We start from the raw sequence: 23,981 nt of genomic DNA, 5'->3' as shown, positions 1-23,981 counted from the left end.
TTGAGCACTCAGATATAAAACTGTTAAAACTCGTAAACACTATAGAAAATATCTGTTATTTCTGAATTTTGGCATTTGACCACATTTCTGTGTGTTCTGAATGGGGTTGACATACCTGCGCGACTCCCGCTGTGCATGTGTCCGTTTTGGTTTTACAAGCATGTCTTTAAGCGATTTCCTTTTGTATAAGAGAATCTTCCCTTTAGATCAAAATGTGAAAGGTGTAAAGGTGTTTGTCTTGATCGTGAGGGGGAATTCTCAAATATACTGAATGGAGGGTTTCTTACTGATCACTAAGAGCCGTAAGGATTAGGTTTTGATATGCCATTGTGTATGCTAGGTCTGTGGCATTTGTTAAGGGTTATCGGCTTGAATTGACTTCAAGATTTTAGGTAGCGCTAGATAAATGTTTTCTGTAAGGATACAGGATCCGTGGATTTCTTAACTCGTGAATTAATTCTTCTTCTATTGTATCTCGCTGCGTGAAGATTGCACGGATAAGAGTGTCCAACAGATCCTCGTCTTTACAAAGCTTATCATTGTTGTCTCTCGCTTTCGAGAGCTATAGCTTGTTGGGCTGTCTTTTAGCTCTCTGAGTTGCTTCTTACCTTAAAAACAGCTATTACTGTTCTTAGAGCTGACACGCACCTCCATTATTTTGGTTAGCTCGCATCCGCAGCAGATATTTAAAGCTAAGACAGAAAACTATCTTGTAAGTCTCTAGGATGCTAGTTAAATTTCTTCTGGCGAGTGTCTAATGTTGTTTCTCATGCAAGACTGTAGTTTCGATTTCTTGGAATCTCATCAGTTGCTAGCATGTTAAAATGGGGTTAAAACGTCGCCAAAGAATCCAACAATCCTTTATTGTTTCAATAACTGTTTCTATTGGTTTTCGTGGATTTAAACAGTGAGTTATGCAATTTTCTATTGAAGTGAAATATTTATCAACTGTGAATAACACTGAATAAACGTTTAAGCCATTTCAATCCGAAAAAACGAAGATCTTTCTAAAAAAAAACGAAGATTTGCGAAAAAATCGCGAAGAAAACGAAGACCGTGGGTACCCACAGAGAGGCTCAATTATGGACGATGTGGTTTGTGAATGAATACGAAAATACGTGTATATGTGACAGTGAGGTAAGAACTTTATTAAAATCCTGTTAAATAATACATGTTACCTTGTGGCTGTGTGAGCATTATATGAGCTTATATGAAGATTTTCATCTGATTTATTCGGCCTTCTAAATTCTAATTTTGAATTTCAAATAGCAATTAAACAGGTAATCTGAGTTGCATAATTTCTCCAAAAATATAAGTCTTAATGCTTGCCTTGATATTTACCATCTTTCTCGGAGATTAATTAATATATTAGAGGTGACTGATTTTGCAAGAGAAATCAAAAGGTGATTTTTTTGTGCAGAGCTACACTGTAAGTGATTTCAAAGTACTATAAAATTTGCATAATTGTACAAAGTATGACTATACAATAACAATAACAATTATTTATTATTGAAGAAAACACTTAACAAATTGTTGCTCACAATTAGTCGGGTTATTTTGAGGTGGGCAACATTTGTAAATGTTTACAACACTTAATAAGTAAATAAAAAAGAAATGACGATAACACTTTTAAAACACTTTTGTCACTGCCAGGAAAGATTAGATTTCCTAACCAAGTTTCAAAAGCTGCAATTCTTCACTTGTGAATTTTCATGTTGGCAAATTATATCCAGTTTTCGAAAGAAAAGGCTGCATGGCCTTTGCAGATTTAACAATGAAAAGAGAAAGCCTTTAGGAAGATTCAACAGCTTAAATGTGTGACAGTTGCACTAACTCATGTAAATTCACAATCACAACAAAATAATTTATTTAGTGTTCAGACCATGTGAGGACTCTGAATACCAGGTTGATATAATTATCTAGTCACGTCTGACTTGGCTGTCCGTGGTGAAATCTAATTTGGCATGTTTGATTGTAAATTTGTACCATTTTTGACTCATGAATGCAGGCATGTGCAAGAACGAGTTATTGCGATCTGGGGATTTTCACTTGGTCGGCGGGTTGTTAACTTTCATGAATGCACAGTAAATGAGTTATCATAATGTAGGGAAATTTTACTCGGACATTGGTCCGAAAATTTTCCAATTTTGAGATGTTGAAAACGGTGAATCAAAAGAGGAACTTCTAAGGAATGGTTAACAGCTTTAACAGGGGAAAATCATGCATTAGCGGCAAAGTCATTTTTCTTCGATTTGTGGTTTTATCAACCTGATGAGCAGGTGGATCTCAAATCAACTTTTAATCTGCGGACTTTGGTAACGTTCAAGTGCTTCTAGGAATATAACATACAAATAATATTATTACAGGTTCTAATGTGAGTTTGTACTGAAATACTATTCTAATAGACTGATTTTTCATTTTCCGAACAGTTCTTGCAAAATGTTTGAAAAACATGGTCTGATAAATTCGCTTCAAAATTGACTTCAAATCGCTTGCAAGGTGTCTCGCGGCGAAAATTATACACTTTTGCTCTTAGGGCTACAATGCATAACAAGTTAAGACCTATCTGAGTAAATTTTTGTTTATTAAGGAAAGCTTTTTGTATATTTCCTATTTTTATTGAGGAAACTTGGCAACTAGGAATAATGTTGTGTAAACAAGGGCAGCACTAAAAGCCAGAATCAGGAAAACAGTAACTGGAAAGGAAAATCTGGAATCTGGAATCGAAAACTACAATATGAAAATAAAACATTTACTGCTAGTGAAAAAGTGAATGTTTAGTTCAAAGTAACGTCCTTGTCAAATGTAAATTTGATATTTTTCGATAGGTGACACCAGAAAATAAAACTAATTAATTAAGTCATTATTTCCTGCCAATGAAAAGTAAGTGTTTCTCACGGGTTTAAAACTGATCGCCCATGAACTTAAGAAAACTAATTTCATAGTCTATAAGTCACCTCTATGTTTTGCTTTGAAACTCTATTAAGACTCTATCAAAACAAGTTGAAGCGGGGTGTCCGGAAAATAGACGAAACAAAAGAGGCAGAAGATATGCATTCACGCAACTAACCACCTCTTAATTGGAAAGTCCGCCATCTGTGCGGTGTGAAGCAATTAATGTTGTCTCCGAGTCACCTCTATGTTGTCTCTCTCTGTCCCATAGGACATTGCTTCCTTTATAAAGAGTCCTTTCATATATGCCAACAAGTGATATGAGTTTTTTATTCTGTATTTTTTACCCCAAGTCATGTATTTCGCCATTAAATATTCCTAACCGTATTCATTATAGTTTCTGATTCTGGATTCCGGATTCCGGTTTCTGTTTTCTGGATTATGGCTTTTATAATTTTAGTGCTGCCCTGTAAACAAACACATGTCCTCGCAAGCAAATTCACCCAAGTTACGCGAGAATGGAATTTCATCTAACATTTTGAAACTTTTAGACCTTTACATGTATTTTGTTTAGTAAATTGTATTCATTGATTAGACATTCTAACTATTCTAGACTAACAGGATGCTGTTTCTTTACAACTTGCAAGTTGTGTAAATACTAATGTTTATTTATTACCAATATGCTAATTTGTTGAATTGCTGGACTAACAAGTACCGCATTACCACTATCCTCTTCCGCATTCACGAGTTGGCTCACAGTCGATTTTTTATAGATCTATTCTTTGTGTTCCCTATGGCCTAATCATAATTAATGTCCTTGATTAATTGAATAATGTGCTCTGTTCAGTCAAGCCCTCAACCTGGAAATGACTCACAGGCCCAGTCACTTGGAAGCATGCATGTGGGGCTTATTAAGAAGCATGCTGGCATCATTGGGAAGGTGGAGCATGCGTGGATCCGACCTGGTCGGACGCACATTTTGAGGCGGAGCAAAAATCCTCCCTTCAAAACAACATCGTTGATATTATGAACTGTTTTTCGTCCTCTACTGGTATGTATCCGTAGTTTTCCAAGCTGATGACTAGAAACGGTCGCAAAAATAAACGTGGTGCTCGAGGATCACTCGAAGACGAAGGCGTCTTGAACGAGGCGAAGCGAGTCAACATGGCGGCAAACAATGAAACGAAATCACCAAACAACGCACCTCCTGAGCCTAGTCTGGCCGAGTTAAAGGACATATTGGCCGATATACAAGTTAAAGTAACTGGAATACAGCACGAGAACCTAAACCTGAAGGAAGAAATCGCTCAATTTAAGGCGGCTTTTCAATCGCAGAAACGGGATCTGGAGAAGATGAAATCTACACTTGAAGCTTCCATGAATGCAAATCTAGCGCTTAAAAAAGAACTTGATGCCACGAAGAAAAAGCTGAAAGATGAAATCGAAGAGTCGAAACGATTAAGCGAAGAACTGGATGACCTAGAACAATATACAAGAAAAAACTCGCTTGAAATTCATGGAGTTCCTGCGAACGCTTATAGCAGCACCGAAGAGGTATTTTTAAAGCTAGGTGAAGCCCTACATGTGCCGATTAAAGCGGAGGACATCGAGATTTCGCACAAGCTAAAGGCTCGTAACTCTCCAATAATCGCTAAATTCGTCAGCCACAAGGTGAAATCTAATTTATACAAGGAGCGTGTCAAGTTAAAGAATCTGAAAGTATCTGATCTCTTTCCAACAACGAGTTACGCCTCCTCAATCGGCGGAGGAAATCGTCTTTTTCTAAATGAAAATCTTACAGCATATCGTCGAGGTATCGTGAAGAGAGCTAATGACATGAGAAAGGAGGGACTATTACTTAGTGTGTGGACTATGGACGGAAAGGTATTTGTAAAAACGTCACCCTCAGGAGCACCGGTAAGAATTTACTGTGTAGAGGACTTGGATAATCTTTAGGTTTTATGGAGGGAAGATCTTGCTATAAGGACGCAGAGGGACACTCCTAATTAGAATTGATTATCTTTTTTTTTTTTTTTTTTTTTTCTATTTGTTTGTTTTCCTAAGGTCAGTGGTCGTAAATCGAAATTTTATTTATTTGTTTATTTATTTTTTTATTTTTATTCATTGCTGCAGCTTTGGTATTTATGAATCCGATTGAGCATGAAAAAATGCAAATGTTTGTCGCTCAATGTTCGTGGTCTTAGGGACCCAACAAAGAGAAGGAGCATATTCTCTTATTTAAAAGATCAGGGAGCCTCTTTCAATTTTTTACAAGAAACCTATTCAGAGGTTAACGATGAATCTGTTTGGAAAAATGAATGGGGAGGGCAAATTGTTTTTTCTCATGGGAGCCGTCATAGCAAAGGAGTGTGCATTTTGATTAACCCATCAGTGAATACAAAAATAGAGTTTTCTTTTTCTGACACCCATGGTAGAATAGCCTTAATTACAGTGAGCTTCATATGTTTTAGGCTGTCATTGTGTAACATTTATGCCCCAAACAATCCAAACGAGCAATTGCAATTTATACAAGAGCTTAATAATTGTTTGATCGACAAATCAGAACTTACAACGCTAATTATAGGGGGAGACTGGAACTGTACCTTGACAAAAAAAGACAAAAAAGGTGGATTGGCATGGAAAGCTACGAACTTTAGAAATGCAATTTTAATAACAATGGATATGTTTGATCTCATTGATATTCAAAGGGAACGATATCCCAACACAAACAAATTTTCTTATACATCAAAAGCTTTGAATGTAAAATCAAGGATTGATTTCTTTTTAATATCGAAAGAGCTGAAAAAGTACGTTAAAACAGTAGATATCCAGGCTTCAATCGCTCCAGATCACAAAACAGTTTACTTGTCACTAGATCTGCCAAAAAACACCTCGAGGGGGCCGGGGTTTTGGAAATTTAATAACACACTGCTGGACGACAAGGAATATGTTGAAAACATACGGAAGATATACCCGAAGTTACGAGAGAAACTTAAAAACGTGGAAGACAAACGGTTATTCTGGGAACTGTTAAAAATGGAGATCAGATCGGTCACCATTGCGTTCACAAAAGGAAAGTGTAAATTAATAAATAAGCGAGAATCTGAAGTAACGAAACTATTAGATGATTTAGACGTGAAAATTTGCCAAAGCAATGACCTACAAAACATAGATAGTGAATTAAAAATATATGAGGACTTAAAAAAGGAACTCCAAACGATATACGAAAACAAAGGTAAAGCGGCAATGTTTCGGTCCAAATGCCGGTGGTTAGAAAAAGGAGAACGTCCGACTTCTTATTTCTTCAATCTGGAGAAAACAAATTATAACAAGAAGACAATCTCCGAGCTTGAATTGGAAAACGGAGAATTTATATACAACGAGAAAGAGATTTTGTCGGCAATAGAAGATTTCTACAGAGACCTTTACACATCAAAGATATCGGGAGCGCAGTCTGAGTTCGACCACTTCACTCAAAATTTAACGACACCACAATTACTGAATGATGAACGAGATGAACTGGAAGGAATCCTAACATTTGAAGAATGTAAAGATACATTAAAGTCCTTTAGCAACGGAAAATCGCCTGGTGAAGATGGATTTACAGTCGAATTTTACAGATGCTTTTTTGATATCTTAGGAAACGATCTGGTGGATTCTTTGAACACTGCTCATGAGAAAGGTCAATTATCCATTTCCCAGCGTAGAGGTGTGATAATTTTAATTCCAAAAGAGGAGGAATCCTTGGCAAATCTTAAAAATTGGAGACCAATCACCCTCTTAAATGTGGATTATAAAGTAGCAGCAAAGGCTATAGCTAAGAGAATTGAACCTTTATTACCTAAGTTGATACACTCGGACCAAACAGGGTTTGTAAAAGGTCGATACATCGGAGAAAATATAAGACTTATTAGTGATTTAATGGAACAAACAAAAAGGGATCAAACTACAGGGATTCTCCTTTCATTAGACTTTCGCAAAGCCTTTGATACTTTAGAATGGTCACTGATACAACATGCTCTCAGGATTTATAACTTTGGGACAAACTTAAGGAAGTGGGTAGAGGTCTTCTACAAAGACATTGAAAGCGCAATCCTAAACAATGGTTTCGCTACTAACTGGATTAAACCCTCCGTGGGTGTGAGGCAAGGCTGCCCTTTATCTCCTTTTCTCTTTATTCTGACGGCAGAACTAATGTCCAACAAAATTAGACAGTCTGACAATGTGAAAGGCATCAACCTTTGTAATCACGAAGTTAAATTGAGCCAGTTTGCAGACGACACTAATCTTTTCTGTGCAGACGTGGGTTCGGTTGAGGAGGCATTGATTATTTTAGGAGAATTTGGGAAAATATCTGGCTTACGTTTAAACATTGAAAAAACAAAGGCTATGTGGTTAGGCAAGTGGGCTAATAATCGTAATAAACCATTAAGTCTTAAGTGGGTTCATTGCCCGACCAGATTCCTTGGAATATATTTATCGTATGATTCTAAAGGTAATGATGAACTAAATTTTAAAATTAAAATCCAAAAACTCCAAACGAATCTTGATATTTGGAGATCCAGAGACTTATCACTGTTTGGAAGGGTTCTAATAATTAAAGCACTAGGGATCTCGTCTCTTGTTTACTCTATATCCAATATAGACGTTCCAAACGATGTCATAGATAATGTTAAAAGACGCCTTTTCTGGTTCTTATGGAAAAATAAGCGTGACAAAATTAGAAGAGCTGGACTTTACCAGGAATATGTCAAAGGTGGACTACGTATGGTTGATGTTGAGACAATGATAAAATCGTTACGTTTAGCTTGGATTCCTAGGCTTTTAAACTGTCAAAATCAGAATTGGAAGACGTTACCAGACTATTGTTTTAGAAAGAGAGGAGGTCTGAGATTCCTTCTTAACTGCAATTACAATGTCAAGTATTTACTCGATCTACCAAGGTTCTACAGAGAAATGCTCGAGTTTTTTAGGGAGCTAAGAACTCTTTATTCTACCAGGGACTTTCATGATACAATTTTGTTCAACAACAAGGATATCCTAATTGGTGGTGAACCCTTTTTTATTAAAGAGTGGTTCTTGAAAGGAGTACGAGAAATCAAAGACCTACTGAGAAGCGATGGTAGTTTCTTATCTTTCAATGACTTTCGAAGGAAATATGGCTTAACTAACACTAACTTTCTCCAATTCTATCAGGTCGTTAACGCTATACCAAAACACCTGGTCTCAAAATCAATATCAATGCAATATTCCGCCTTGGCTCATATCAACGATGTAACTTCTTTTCATCTTGGAAATGAGGTACGAATCAACCTTATGGAAGCGAAGGCGAAAGATTTCTATTGGCTCATAATTAATAAAACGTATAACGACAAGCATTCTGGTCCCCAACGTTGGGACACTACTCTCAATTTAGATGAAGAAAAATGGAGTGACATTTTCAGTTCCGTTCGGGATATCAGCAAGGAAAATAAAATGAAAGAATTTCACTTCAAGTTTATACACAGAATTATCGTTACGAAGAAAGAACTTCACAAATTCGGAATTAAAACAGATAATGAATGTATTTACTGCGGGGATCAAGACTCTATTGACCATACTTTCCTTGAATGCCACTTCACTCAGCGCTTCACTAGAACTTGTTTGTCTTGGTTTAATGATAACAATAACACAAACTTTACTCCAAACAAAGAAGAACTCTTATTTGGAATCTTTAATAACTCCATGCCATTATTAAAGAAATTTAATTACACACTCTTATTCATCAAGCGACATATATACACCAGGAAACTTAACGAAGAAGCATTGCTTCTCTCCGACTTTATAAAAAAAATTAAATTTAAATACCGCGTTGAAAAATTTCAAAGTTAATTTTTGCTGTCGAAAAACAATATGCTCCTTCTTTTACCTACATTAGCTTCAGCTAATTTCTTAAGTAATAGCTGCCGCGCTAATGCAACGGCTTATGCAGTTTTGATTTTGTGTGTACGTGTGTTTAGTATCTGCGTTTAAAATAAACTTCTGTCATATAGAATAGTATAGCCTGCGAGCAAGCCCCCCACCCCCAAGTTAGAGAGCTTGCTCGCAGGCTAAGAATTGTAATACGGTAATATATTATCACAACTTTGTAATAATAGTAGCATTGTAGTTGTTGTATTATTATTTTTTTTTCTTTTCTTTGACTATTTGAAAAGTGTAATAAGTATTTATGTAGTGAAATAAAGTTCTTCTTCATTAAAAAAAAAAAAAAAAAAAAAAAAAAAAAGAAGCATGCTGATTGTCTTTTTCTTCTGCTATTCTCTACATGTATAAAGAAATGTGTTCTAAACAATCATCTTTACACACTCATATCTACATGTACTGCTGTGGTTTATATTGGCAGTTAACCCACTTGTCTCATTCAAAGATAAAGAAAAAAAATGAAATTATTCTTATGATCACCTGTACTGGGTTTTTAACTAACTGCGAGCCAGTGAGGGATGCAAGCCGAGAAAACTTGTTTTATAAGTGTCATGAGTTGAGTTATCAGTCAGGTATTTTTTTATTTTACTTATTTATTTGACTTCGCCTTCAAACTTAAGACTATAAACAGAACATAACAACATGAAACAGAAAATAAACAATTACTGGGTTAAGGCAGGGTGACCACAACAGCTAGCGCCAATTACTGTGGGCTGAAAATAGCAATTAAGGTTAAGCACTCAATTGAACATGTAGGGTTAAGTGCTGACAACTTTGATTACGGTTAAGCACTCATTATATTGATGGAGTTTAAAGCATTGACTGTAGTGATAAGCATTAGCTAAAGATTAAAATAATAATGTATTTCTCTATATATGTAAGTTTAGGTTTGCCATTGCCTTGACCCACAGTTCACATGCCTCGTATATTTGTAAAACTCAACTGGACTTAAGTCTGGTATGTCCTTATGGGTACCTTCCTTTTCTTGTTTATGGCATCACCTTTAATAAAAGAGCAAGTGCTATCAGACCACAATAATTATTATGAGATTACATCACAAAGACAAATAATGCCTTTAAGAGATAAAGCTTTGTTTAGAAGAGTACAATCATGTAAGTGCATTTTGATCAAATGCTGTGGCAAAAAGACAGTCTTGGCAAGAGGATTGGTAGTAGGAAGAATTTATTGGCGGAAATTTCCAACCTCGTTCGCAGGGTCTCTCCTCTTCACGTCCCAGGGAGTGAGAGAGGGGAGACCCTGGTTGGGGCTGGTCACGTGTCTCCCAGAGAAAAATTAGACCCAGGGAGGAGTCCTTCACTTGCTATTTTTTGTCAAGATTTATTGTCCACTCCGAAACAAGACTTCCGCTTTGCTGTGCGAAGCCCACGCGAAAACTCATTCAACTGGCTATGTTTTTCAGTAGTCTTCATTTTGCGAGCCATTGTAGCATTAATCTGAAAGCTTAACAAAGTCCGTTGTCTCGAAGCGCTGTACTTTGGAAAATCACTGTTTATACATGACTAAATTAACCGTGGACAAACAGCGCCTTCCCCTTCAATTCATGGAGTTGTAATCGTGGTTTATTCTAGCTTTGAATGTGCTGATGAAAGATCAGATCTGAAGAACTAAGGAAGGAAACTTGAAAGGAATCGGGCCTATGTCTAACTGTTCTGAAAGGACATTCTGCAGCAATTACGCTGCTAACAGAGCGTTTCTTTCTGGAAAATATTTTAGCATAAGCGTAGTCGTTCGGTATTTAGCGTCGTTGGTTTGTTTACGTCCCCTTTTCTCTCGGGACGTAAACAAACCAACGATGCAAAATACTAGAGACGCGAACGACCACGCACATGCTGAAAGATTTGCAAGAAAGAAACGCTCTGTTAGCAGGGTTGCAACAACAAACAATACACAGGAAATAGCACATAAGCAGAACACTTTCGGAAGGAGGATGTACGGTATAACAACATGTAGATGGTAAATATTTCACGGATCTTTTTAATGAACAAAGAAAACACTTTTGAAATACCGTAATCGTTGTAAAACAATAACGAAATAACCTTTGTTCCAGTTGATGGTGTTAATTTAGTCTGCGGCTACAATGGCTCCAAGATACATTTCCGGTCACGTTTGATTCTTTCCTGGCCGTCAAATGCGGCGCGGAGGATGACTCCTCGATGCACCGCTTGACCTTAACAATGCCTGACTTTCAGAGATCATGGACTTGACGACTCTAAAAGTAGATGTGGCAAAAATTCACTTTGTGGAAGTGCGTGGCCATAAAGCTCCTCGGCTACCACCAGAAGTAGTCGATTCCCTTTGCTGTAAAGATTTCGCCAATGACTTGTATCTCCAACTGCTTTACAATGTCGATAGCAGCTCACATTCACAGATTCCCTCGCTTTATATACCTTTTTAGGGGTTTCTGAATGACCACTTGACATGACCTTTGAAACACACGCGAATCGCAAGTTGACTTGACTGGGGCATGTTTTCCCATCTCCGGTACATTTAGTATAGGCAAACTGACACTCAACCACCCCTCTCTCCAGTCATTTATTTGTAATCTCCCAGATTCTGGGAGACACGTGACCAGCCCCAACCACCGTCTCTCCTCTCTCGCTCCCTGGGACGTGAAGAGGAGAGGCCCTGGGAACGAGGTTGGGAAATTTCATGCCTTGGGAAAAATAAAGAGGTCTAGGAAAAAATGCTCAAAGCATATATTCAAGCTAATTATTGTTCTTGAATATTCAGACCTTAAAGTTTTGTGCCATTCTTACATGTACTATTAATAATTGTAATAGTTTACATGTACTTCAAATCAGTGTTTGATTTTAACTAGTCCAGTAGCTCATCTAATTAAATGTCTTTTTTCAGACTCCCAGATGGCTGTAAGGAGTATAGGACTTTCTAAACCAGTGAGTAGGATACATATTGGGCATGTATATACATGTACATACTTGTACTTTTGTCTAAAAACATTGACTACATTACTTGCAATCGGACGTTAAAATTTCGGTTGTTTAATTTTCGGACACTTTTTCCCTCATTTCGGACAATTTTTGGACAAACATTTCAGACACTGCGCTGAAACATGCCCAAAGTAAATTTACGACTAAAAAACATGAATTAGACTGAAATAAAATCTTTGAAAAGGATAGTTTTACTGTATCTTCAAGGTTTTACAGCCGGATACACCAACGAGAAAATAACACAAACCCAATCAAGCTTATGACTCAAGCAGTGTCTCAAATGCTTACCTTTCCAGTGATTAAAAGAACGACTGAGCAAAGCCGCCTAATCCGAATTCTAAACATATCATGTACATTGGCTTTGAATATGTGATGCTGTCGCCCAGAAAGTACTTTTAAAGTTTTATACTATACTGTAAAAATTTCGGACGCTTAAAAATTTCGGACGGTTTTATTTTCGGACACTTTTTTTGTCCGAAATTAAAATCGTCCGAAATTTTTTGCAAGTAATGTACTATCAAACTGTTTCTGACAATGCACTTGGGTAACCTCAGCAAGCTTCATTGATAATATACTGCATAAATTACATGTATGTAAACTGCTGAAAATCCCGGCAGCTTTATAATTATAATATTAATACTAACAGTGAAGAGAACTTTAACTCAGTGTTTTTAATAACTGTATTTAATATTCATTAATTAGATCATGTGAAGTATTTGTGTTTGAAAATGTCTTAGGTTATTTCTTTGACCAATCGCAATACTGGCTGTAAGTAGTGATATTTAATTTACATTATTATTACCAGGAGGAAATTCAAGTTCAGATTGCAGTTTTTGCATCAAGGGCAGTTGCTGGACAAGTGTGGTACCTGCAGATTGTGATAATGAGACATGATCAAGATGATGCTACCTTTAAGGTAATTTTGTGCTTCCTGTTGGACTCATGATTTGACTAATTGTCTTATAACCAGAGGATTGAAGAGTCAGTGGTCACGTTTAGATTCAGTATTGTGTTGTCGTGTTGCTTCCTTTTCACTTCACATTTAGTTTTTCTCTTCCTTAGGGAAGAATACTTCAGTTGGTTTGCAGCTCAAAGTGTTTTGTTACCCCGACAATGTTCAGTTTTAAAACAGCTGGTCCTACATGTAGTTGTTCAAAGGGTGGATAATTTTATCCACTGGATAGTTCTGGCAGATACTGTAAAATGTGTGCAAGATTTTCATGATAGTCCTACATGTATAATTTGTGAATAGTCTTAGAGTAGAAGCATATGTCAAATTTAAGAATGGGATTGTGTGGAAAACTTTGCAAAAGAATTGGTTGGAGTATATTTGCTCTGCTGGATAGCAACTTATCCAGTGGATAAAGTTATCCGTTCTTTGAACAACTGGGGCCAGGGCAGTAAATCCTGTGTTTAAGACTAGCATGCCATCTATTGTGATTTAAAGCACAAAATATTGCATTCTTGACTCCTGAATTGGGGGGCCCACTAAACATTGTGTGGTTATTGTAAGTTATAAAGACGAATTTGTGGTTTAGGACTGCTGTTGATGTGCAAGGTAATTAAGCTGAGAGGAAGTGTAAACTTGTATGGTAACCCCTGTTTTCGAATTGGTAGACTAATAAAGTTCTTTGAACAACTGGGGCCAGGGCTGTAAATCCTGTGCTTAAGACTAGCATGCCATCTATTGTGATTTAAAGCACAAGATATTGCATTCTTGACTCCTGAACAGGGTTTGAGCTAGGAATTGATCACTGGGGGACAATTTGTCCCCTTGGCTAAAATTTTGGGGGACATTTTTATTTTTAGGGGGACAGATAAATTAATTTTTATTCAACAGTTTTTTTACATTGATACAGGCAAGCCAACAAAAACTTTTTTTTTAGCTGATCCTTGTAATACAAGAACAGTGATCAACACAAACAAGAAAAGTTAAGTTATTAGTGTCAATACTTTTTTTTCTCGTCATATTTAAACAGAGGATCAATGACTATACTTTATACTTCAAAACATTTCACAGCAGAATCTCGTCTCGGCATCCCCTTGTAAACTTCAATTCCTTTCTTAATTACTGGTAGACGTACATGTACTAATTCTTCTGTTGGTTCTAGCCCAAACATCAAAGTCCCTAACCCTAGTTTGTCAATGTTAGACTTCAGAACAGTAGCAATAGCATCTTGCATACCTTCCACACTTTGATGAGAATGATAGGTAGCATTTCCTCCCACTCGAAGATTCTTAACACTTTCGAGGCCAACTTCATCCAGAAAATTGAGTAGTGAGTCATATTTGACTGTGGTTACGTCCTCTTTGGCCAGCCAGTAGAGGGCTCTCATTGCTCTGAGGATGGCTTGCGATTGTTCTCTAAGAGCATGGCGCTGTGTGTTGCTGAATGTATCCCTCATAGCTTCTTCATTGACAGCATCCTCATGCTCTTAACAGTCTTTATGTCTTTGCAGAGTTGAGGTTCTAAAATTTGTACACCCTTCTGCCGATACAAAGGGGTTGTCTTCTTAGATTTCCGACAAAAATAGCAGAACATCGCCTCCTTTTCATAGTGCAACCATGTGTGGTCTCGCAACCAACTTTTCTGGAAAGTTCGTGATTTTCTCGGTTTCCTTTGATCCTCATCCGATTCTTCCTGATTAATTCACTGTTCCTCTTCTGTATCATTTTTCTGATTCAGTCTGGCTTCGATTTGTAGCGAAAAAGCTTTCTATTGTGAAATGTGACTCGAGAATGAACTTTGAAGGAACAACGTGCGGTAAAATATACTTTCCACATTCTGTTTAACTTGCAATCTCTGGGATCCCTTCGTGTCTGCTTCCGTTCGAGTTTTTTCCCTTAATTTTGAAGGAGACAAATTGTCCCCTTGGCCGTTTTTTTTAAGGGACAATTTCAATTGCAGTGTGGGATTGGCGCAATGGCGCGGCCCGGCTCAAACCCTGCCTGAATTGGGGGGGCCCACTAAACATTGTGTGGTTGTTGTAAGTTTTAAAGAAGAATTTGTGGTTTAGGACTGCTGTTGATGTTTCAAGCTAATAAGCTGATAGGAAGTATAAACGTGTATGGTAACCCCTGTTTTCGAATTGGTAGACTAATTAATAAAGTGCTTTTATTGATGAAAATTTAAGTTCTATCCATGGCCGTGGAACAATTCTTTTAGTGCGTTTTAGTCATTCTTTTAAAAATCTCTGATCAATGGGCACATACAGGACTTCACTTTTACAACATGGTAGGAAATCAAGGCAATTAATTAACAAACTGTGTAAAATTTTACAGACTATATGTCTCATGAAGTATAGAATCTTGAAGTTAAAACTATGAAATTGGTTAGAAGGAAAAGAAAATTTCGAGAGTGGGAGACTTCAATACATTAATTTGACCTGATATTCTGGTCATTTTTTATAGACTGTGAAGGATCGAGAAATTGCCAGCAAGTATCACTTGTTACAGACTTTCCCATTCAGTATCTCCTCAGACATTGCCATCTCACTGAAACATCAATGCCCTGAACATTTTAAACTTACGACTGAAAATTACCAAGTGAGTTAAATAGAATTGTGTATGTAATCACATGTACTAACTTATATTGTTATTATTTTTAGCTTTTTGTATCATTTCTAACGTTGGTGTGATGTCTAATGACCTGACGGACAAAACTGAATGTAATTGTAAACTAATGTAAATTTGCTGCAGGGTGTACAGTCAAAATATTGCATCACACAGTCATACTCTTTAGAGTTATGTTGCACCTGAGGGTGTTGGCCAGGAATGAAACAATCTTTGCCTGATGGTCACCGTGGTCAAATACTCAGCAACAGAAAATGTAGAAAATTACTTGAAGAAAAAAATTCAACTTGCTTTTGCCCTTTCACTCTACTCTGAAGCATATAAGCCACAGCAGCCCACTGACGGTTGGTTTCTGCAACCAAGACTCTTGTGGGAAACAACAACAATGATGTTTATTAACAAATAACAGCTGGTGATAGGTAGATTTTGACTGATTTTCAAAATTAGTTACTATTTTTCCTACATTTCTATCAACAGGAGGTTGACTATACCAGCATTCAAAATCTCTTGCATGGTTTTTGGTTTGGGATTGAGTTCCATTTGGAACACTTGGGCAGTGAAGCCGACCAGTTTGTGGGTAATGTCTGTGTGGAACCCAAAAATTTCCCTTTGGATGTAGAATGTCCAATAAACAAGAAATTCAATCTTGGCATCTCAGAAGAGTTTGAGTTGAAGGTAAGTTATTGGTAAAAGTGATTGATGAGTGATGTGAATGGCTGTATTTCATTTTAGAGGTGTAGGGCCATAGTGTTTAGTGTGTTGGTCAGTGGTTCAAGGCTGAGCATCTGCTGATCTGAAGTCTTCTAAGACCAGAAACTGAATTTTGGAAAAATTGAAATCCAGAGGTCCCTGGTTTAAAGTCCTGCTCTGGATGTTAGCTGGAGTTGTTCCTCAGTAGCTCCAAGTTTAACTCATTTGCCAGGCTTGTAAATAACCAGCTGATGGACCTGCCTCCTTCCAGTTGGGATTTGTTGATCATGTTATTGTTCAATTAAATTTAGATCATTATTTCTTTGTGAACGTTTAATGCTCAGCCTCACTGGAGCACTTGTGCTATAATCACAATCTGCTACCCAGAGTCCTCAGGCTTTTTGGTCAGCGGGTGGGCACCAGGAGAGACTCTGGGGACATCAAAAAAATTAAAATTTTTTGATTGTCTTTTTTCCTTAATGGTTTCCATTGTTTTACCGCAGAAATCCTGTGGTAATAAAATTCGATGTCCCCAGAGTCTCTCCTGGTGACTAACCGCTTGCCAAAGAGCCTGAGGACTCTGGGTGCGATGATTGCTATAATCACTGCTGAGGGTAATTAATACAGTTTATTACTGTTGTTGTTGTTGTTGTTATTATTATTATTGTTATTATTATTATTATTATTATTATTATTATTATTATTATTATTATTATTATTATTATTTTAACAGCACTATTTTACACTGCTAAAAAGAAAAAGAATTAAAACCAAACGTTTTCGATTGATCAAGCTATCTTTAGGGTAAAAAGACTGTCCGCTACATGCACATTTTACAGTATGTGCTTCAGGTGATTCCTGATGGGAACAGTTTAGCTATCGTAAGAATGGACTTGTTTGTTCACACTGGGGCTCCAATTTGTTGGATCATTAAGCCTTCAATTATTCTGCGCTTGTGAAAAGATTTTGCCCTACAAAGGATTCACTAACTAAATGAATGGGTTGGATTCTCATGTACATGTAGAACTGGAGTTGGTGGTTTCAAATCTTGGTGTAAGCACCAACAAGGGTCTTTAACCCATTTCAGTCTTACAGTACATGTAGAACTGTTTTCTTTGCCATTTTGTATGTGTGATGTACCATTTAAAAGGTCTTCATGAGAGAAATTTGTTTCTCATGTCAAGATAACTGAAGGAAGTCAGGTCTTTGACAGAAATACATGTAGTTCCAAACGTCAAAATTAAAAAATTACAAAATTTCACTGATCGTTTCATGGGATAGATCTACCCCCAAATTGTAGCTTAATTTGCAGTTTTTAATGCATAGAAAGTTCTGTCCAGGAGATATTGTCAGAGTCTGTAAGTGCATCAAATTGAAACATTTGAAAAATTGTAGAAGTTGTAAACCACATCATAGATACCAGGGGGTACTATTTTTTTCTTTAACCCTCTCCCGCCCAAAAGTGCCATATGGCACAAGACGCAATAATGAGCACAATATTTGGTCAATTTGTGTGAAATTTGCACAACCAAAAGATCTTGGAAAGATCTACAAATTGAAGGCATAAAATCATGCCCCCCTCCTATATGAGACTTTATTTACCACCCCTCAAACTTTTGGATTTTCTTTTCCTTTGTACGTTAAGGGTCCAGCTGATATCTGACAACAAGCAATGCACTGAGAGCTGTACATTAAGCTATAGGTTAGGGGGATACCCAGTATATACAACGAATAGGGAAATTTTCAATGTTTTTCTTCTTTCGTTTTTGAGTTTTCTCACTCTAATATGTGACCTCCTCCATCTCTGTTGGTGTGATTTATAGCACACCCCAGAAAATACCTTTTAAATGGTATATGACATGTGGTCTCCCAGTTCATAGTTAGCAATTTAGAAAAATTTGACATTTCCCTCGGGCGGGAAAGGCTAGTGGGTTACCGGCAGGAAAGGGTTAACCCTATAAGTTGTTTGTCATGCCAACCGCAGGGGATGCGTCCCCCATCATGCCAAACAATGTGGTCGTGTTTTTGTTTTGTCTGCTTATTTATTGAACGTGGAATGGTAATATTGATGGTTGATATCCCTTTTGACACTAAGCCAATTAAAACCCTGTAATTACATTATCCAATGATCCAGTTTTTAATAATGATTATTATACAATGTGGTATTTCCTTAGCAGACTGATTCATCATCTCCTCGGAGCTGTGACCCTGCTGACTGGGATCCCCTTGAGTCTGGTATGCCCAGCAGGAAGGACACCACACTGTCCAGTGCAAGCAGTGGGGTCAGCATTTCTTCTGCAGTGTGCAATACGCATTTTAAGGTTAATTTGATTTGAAGATGTACATGTTCACATTAGCTTGTACATGTATAGAACAGAAGTGCTTAGGCCTTTTTCTCTCGTTGAGGTTGTTTGTAAAATCCTTCAATTTGGGTGAATTTGCTGAATATCACAAATCGAACATTTCATGCTAGTTAGTACTGCTCAGCACTTTATAGTTTTGTCCACAGAAACTACCTTGAAGCATATAACACAAAGTGCTCAATAGCAATAACTTTACAACAGCACAAGTTACCCTCTTCAAGTTAACTGCGGTAGCTCATATAGGATGGGATAAATGAATGAATGAATGAATGAATAATTAAACAAATGGGAATTTCAGGGGAAATGCTGAGAGTGGCTATTCTGTCCATTGTTTCCTGATCTAATTGGAATCTGAAAACGTTGGTCTTTATGAAGGGCGGAAAACCCTAGGAGCAAGGGAAACAACTAGCAACAAACTCAACCCACATATGGTGTCAACTCTGGGAATCAAACCCGAGCCACACTGGTGGAAGGCGAGTGTTCTCACCATTGGGCCATCCATGTCCCCCCTTTATGTTACCTGCAAAAGGTGCTAAGTGCTTGTTTATATTTGTTAGGAAAGAAGGCCAAATAAATAAAAATGAGCAGTATGCTCAGACTCTTCAGGAGTTGGAGCGTGGAAGCCCCCCAGATGCAATACTTGGTAGTGAGCTGTTACAGACGCGTGAGACTGGAGACCAAGGGAATGAGCAGAGCTGGTTGGCACAGGTAAGATGGTTGACTGCTACATGCTCAAAAACTGCTTGTTTTATGCTTCATTTTCCGGTGGTGAAAACATCAATTTAAAATGTCAGAGTGGTGTTTCTAGTCTGCTATGACTTCATCCCTATCTGAACAACTATTGATACACTTTAGTACTGCTTGATTCAAATGAATAGTCATGATCATAAGGGCTTCCTCCAGGGGATCCAAAGTTAGAAGCATTGTGTACAGCATAATGAAAAGGGTCTCAGGACAGTCCTGCTCAGTAGCTTTCATCTCAGTCACAGTGGTCACACTTCAGGGACTCATCCAAAAACTCAAAAGTTAGAACCACCGTGTACAGGTTGATAAACATCAATGTTAGTTTTTGATCTCACTGCCCGCGTTGGTTTTGACGATTTTCAGTTCGGTTTGACAGTTGACTGTCTGCTTCGAGTCTTGATTCGCGACTCGATCCTGCATTCGCATGCGATTCTCGACTCTATCCTTTATACTCGATACTCATGCGATCCATTTCTTACAGGACGCCTCCCATCACGGCCTTACTATTGACAGCCTCGAGAGCCAAGCTGAGAAAAAGAAGAAAACGAAGGAGGAACACAGGCGGCTGCTTCAGGAGCGTAGAAGCCTCCTGCAGCAGCAGGATAGGGAAAAACAGGAAAGAGATGATCGCAAACTGGCCTACAATGACCTCAAGGCTGCGCGCCAGGCTGCTGGGTTTGTTTCCTGACCCCAGGTGCATTATGAAGCCATACCCCAGTGTGATCTACCGGGGGCCCCCATGAGGCTGGGGGGCTTCAGTAGCCAGGCTGGAAGTGACATCTCTGGAGAGCTCGATGCATTCAGCGGGCTAAGCAGCTTCCGTGGGTGTTGTGCGTTCCCATTGGCTAATAATGATGAGGTCATCGATGCATCAAAGATGACATCAGGCAATGGGGACATCCGGGTGCAGGAGAAAAGTGACGGCACCACTGTTTATTAAGCAGTCTTTTGTGTAACTGATTATTGGTCAAAGCGTGTTTTTGTGTCCCATAGGCTAGATCAGGAAATCCAACCGAGTGGTTAAGTACGGGGTTTTTTGTTTTAGGCGTTTTATCGCTTTTTTTTTTTTTTTTCTTTTTTTTTACCGTGTGTTTGATTAGGGCCAGTCTGACTGGATGTGTTTGACTTTCGTGTTGCAATTTTTTTAAAAATTTCATTTTCAGTGTCGGCCAGTGGTTTAGGCTTTCAATGAAAAATCCGTTCAGGTTTTTCAGGAAAATGAACGCTTAGGTCTAAATTTAATCTTTTGAGAAGGATCGTGTGAGATTTTTTTTTCTCTTTGTAGGCTGCGATAAAAAAAAAAAAAAAAAAAAAAAAAAAAAAAAAAAAAAAAAAAAAAAAAAAAAAAAATCAGCCTTTTGGCTTCTCACGTCAAGGGAAACATGCCCTAGCTTTGTGTTGAGTTCATGTTTAAGATGTGACACGGCTAGGTCATCAGGTGTGCACGTGATCAATATTAAATGGAGTGACAAGCATTAGAACAAAAAACAAAACGTTACATGACGCTCCATCGAGTCTTAATTTCTAAAAAATTATGTTTGATGTGAATCAATTTGACAAGTTTTTTGGCTATTGGCTGTTTAAATGTTAGCCATTTGTGGATTCTCTTAATAGAGTTTTACAAATTCGGGGGAAAAAAGTCAGTGAAAATGGAAATCATTTGTCATTTTTTATTTTTGTGATGTGAGTTTTTCTCCTTGAAAGCCTCGCAAGTGCAAAAGTAGGAATTTGTTGTTCGAAGTCATATACAGTGAAAGCATATTTGCTATAGTGTTGAATAAGTTAAGATATAAATTTTTGACGAAAGTTTTTCAAACGTTTTGTCGTTGAAGAATTTACTGGCCTCCAATCGAATTTGTGGTTTAGTCACTGTAACACAGTGTAACAGTAGTATGGCGTCTTCGTGCTTAGTTCTTCATTTGTTTGTCACGCAATGCTTCAGAAGCGTTTCGTGACAAAGGAAAGAACCTCGCGAAGGAGACCAGCAGTAGTATTCAATTTTGTAGGCGAAATATTTATGACTCTTAACTGACTTAAGGCATTCCTTTGTTCTTTCAAGAATTATTAGCAATCCCGTGACTAACGTGGTTTTATATATATCGTGATAAAATTGTTGTGATTTGACCACTTGACAATTTTTCGTGTCGTACTTAAGAATGGATGTGTTTCGTTTTTTTAGATTGAATTGGAATATTAAGCGAACAAAGCTGTAAAATAGAATTGTGAAGTTATATTTTTGGCTAGGTCAGCGATAAACTCAAACAATGCTTAGTTGTGTTAAATGTAATTATGGTGATGTAATCAAGTTACTTGCATTGCATTTTCGTTAGGAACGTTATTCAAGGTTGTCCAATTTTTGGCTTTGCTTTACGATATTATCGCTTTGTTTTTTTTTTTTTTTTTTGATGTTTTTGCATTCGTGTTTGTCACTGTTTCAAGTAAATTCAATGTTTGTTTGTTTTTTTTTCGGTGTAATTTAATTTTGTTAGAAATAGGTTTTTAGCTTTATTCAATAGTTTACAAGAAAACATAATTTTTACTCAGGGTATATGCAACTCCTTGTCGAAAAGACCAATTATTTTGTATTTCTACGTAGAATACCATTGGTTTCTATTGGAGCATTTAGGCCAGAACAATCTTCCATCTAAAAATTAAGTGACCCGCGATGCTCAAATGTGTGTTCATATTTCATCATCAGCGGTTTGAATTTTTTTTAATCTTTAAGAAAAATATCTGAGTGCTGGCGTATATAAATGTCTCGGCTCTTTTCTGTGTGTATGAAGGGAGCGGGTTTTTTTTTAATTCTAAAAGGCGATTTATCAGCGATATTTAGCCGATAAAAATGTGTGTAAAATATTACAATCTACAGAGGTGAATAGATCGAGAAATTTTGGTGCCAAAAAAAGACTTGGCGCCACATGCCACTTTTCGCGGCATTCTGTATTTGGGCAACTCGTCATTTGCTTTTCGGCGTTGGCTTTCATTTGTCCGCAGGGAAGAGTGAGTGGTTGTTGTTTTGCAAGACAAGTCAATCTACGAGTGCGTTTGTCCCAATGAATGATTGAAAGCCAAACGACCTTGAAGCAGTGGATCTGTTGCGTGATTATATCCTTGATTTTAGTGCGTTAGATAATGAAGACGACTGGAAATAGCACACTGGAAAAAAAACAAAAAACAAAAAAAAAAACGAAAACTCACGTTGTCATATCAGTATATTTTATTGTACAATAATTTGTATCTTGTATCTCCCAGTAAGAAGTTAATAAAAATTGTAAATAAATTGTATCACTGTTTGAACAATTCTGTGATTTTTTTGTCGCTTATCCCCCGGACTATAGGTGATAGGCAGGTTCAAAGTCATTAGACCTAGAGGGGTTTGAATGTTCATCGATTCGTATCTCCACATTTCTCCTGGTTTCCCCGATGTAATCAACATTGCAAGAACAGTCCTCTTTTTAGACCACATGTGATCTGTGAATGTTTTTGTCTTTAAGGTTGAGGACGATGAAAATGTCTTTGAAACCCGTTTTATTGTATAATAGTTTTGCTTCACTTCCTTTTTGGTTTGGTTTTAATCTTTTAACTTTGTAGCCTTGTAAAATAGTTTTGTAATAAGGAAGTGGATATTATTATTATTATTATTATTATTACTGTTATTATTATTATTATTATTATTATTATTATTATTATTATTATTATTATTATTATTATTATTAATGATGAATTATTCTAGAAAGTGACACAGACATACATGTACTCGCAAAAAAAAAAAGAAATTCGAGTGCTCCTATCAGGAGTCAAACCCAAGGCCTTTCAATTACTAGTTCGGATGCTCTACCACTAACGTTCAGGAGATTTGTTTTGTTTTTATTTTTCATTTATTTTATTTTATTTACCACACGTTCGACTTACCGCAATACCGCAAACCCCAATGTCCCCCTCCGATCGACTTGCGCGAATTTCACTGCAGTTGCACGGTGAAGAAATCATTGGTCTGAATCTTGTCAGATGTGACTCCTCTGCCTTTCTGCGCCCTATGCACAAAGTTAACAAACTAATCACCATATCTGCTAATTGTACATGCATTTCCGGTCAGCGAATGTTTTCTATTGTTTTGCGATAAGCCGCTGCCTGTTTGAATTTGGTAATTATAACTATCATGAAATGGAAATGCGGGCTCATATATAAGTCACAGGAACCGCGATCTTCATCACAGTTTAGCGGGAACGAGACGAATAAGCGCGCCCTTTCGAAATAGTGATCGATCATGCCATGAAAAGAAAACCGTAAGATGCACAACACCAGGAAAAAAAGGAGAGGATTTCTAAGGTCTGCAAACAAAGGGATACCAGAGAAATGCGAAGACAATTTTTAAAAGAGAGAGGGACGCATTCTTCTGCTAAGGAATTGGCGCGTGTTTGTTATGTGAAATGGAAGGCATTGCATCGAGACAAATAAAGGGCCATGGACAGAACCAAGGTAAGGCCCGCTTATTTAAACGAAGGAGACTTAAGTTAAAACAGAAGAGCGTTTGGTTAGAAAGTCACAATATTTAATCCAAGCCTGGCAAAAAGTCGACTAACATGATCATGCAGTGTACATCGCCAAGGTAATTGTCCAGGGGGTAAGCGTCATAACATTAGGGACCTTCAGGTACGAGATTGAGTACGAGTACGATTTTTCAAATCTAGTTTGCGTGGTTCAAATAACTGCTTGTCGCACCAATCTTGTTTCTTAGGCCTCCTTCTGCGCTGATAAACAAAGGGAATTAGTGAGAGTTCTGGGGACG

The 23,981-nt window shown here is 37.4% G+C and overlaps 3 protein-coding genes and 1 long non-coding RNA gene across 9 annotated transcripts in view; all 4 read left to right on the top strand.

Moving 5' to 3' along the window:
* Positions 1 to 1,077: 1,077 nt before the first annotated feature.
* Positions 1,078 to 22,485, top strand: LOC146451420 (uncharacterized). 6 transcript variants are annotated; one of them, XM_085099147.1, is made up of 8 exons: positions 1,078 to 1,137; positions 11,728 to 11,768; positions 12,628 to 12,738; positions 15,234 to 15,368; positions 15,873 to 16,070; positions 18,263 to 18,367; positions 19,006 to 19,156; positions 19,674 to 22,485. In XM_085099147.1, exons 2-7 carry the CDS (start codon positions 11,736 to 11,738, stop codon positions 19,024 to 19,026), a joined length of 603 nt encoding a protein of 200 aa, XP_084955273.1. In that variant the 5' UTR covers positions 1,078 to 1,137; positions 11,728 to 11,735; the 3' UTR covers positions 19,027 to 19,156; positions 19,674 to 22,485. The 6 variants fall into 6 exon arrangements, with proteins under 6 accessions (XP_084955273.1, XP_084955271.1, XP_084955272.1 ...); XM_085099145.1 differs by having other exon boundaries at positions 18,263 to 18,406; XM_085099146.1 differs by having other exon boundaries at positions 18,260 to 18,367.
* Positions 4,222 to 6,365, top strand: LOC146451421 (uncharacterized). The gene has a single exon (XM_085099153.1). It carries the CDS (start codon positions 4,246 to 4,248, stop codon positions 4,846 to 4,848), a length of 603 nt encoding a protein of 200 aa, XP_084955279.1. The 5' UTR covers positions 4,222 to 4,245; the 3' UTR covers positions 4,849 to 6,365.
* Positions 22,486 to 23,404: 919 nt separating the features above from the next.
* The window catches only part of LOC146451418 (uncharacterized), a 12,575-nt gene continuing 11,998 nt past the window's right edge, over positions 23,405 to 23,981 (top strand). Inside the window, exon 1 of the long non-coding RNA XR_014860028.1 lies at positions 23,405 to 23,671. This is a non-coding gene — a long non-coding RNA (uncharacterized LOC146451418). The remainder of the gene's footprint in view (positions 23,672 to 23,981) is intronic.
* LOC146451419 (uncharacterized) overlaps positions 23,864 to 23,981 on the top strand; it is a 3,226-nt gene continuing 3,108 nt past the window's right edge. Inside the window, exon 1 of the mRNA XM_085099151.1 lies at positions 23,864 to 23,981. This exon is cut by the window's right edge and continues 3,108 nt beyond it. The gene's annotated coding sequence lies outside the window, so the exon portion shown is untranslated.

Source organism: Pavona decussata, unplaced genomic scaffold (assembly GCF_977016875.1).
Source record: "Pavona decussata unplaced genomic scaffold, jaPavDecu1.1 SCAFFOLD_389, whole genome shotgun sequence".
Classification (NCBI taxonomy): domain Eukaryota; kingdom Metazoa; phylum Cnidaria; class Anthozoa; order Scleractinia; family Agariciidae; genus Pavona; species Pavona decussata.
The sequence above is the reverse complement of the archived record's forward strand: the minus strand, read 5'-3'. Positions and strand labels throughout refer to the sequence as shown.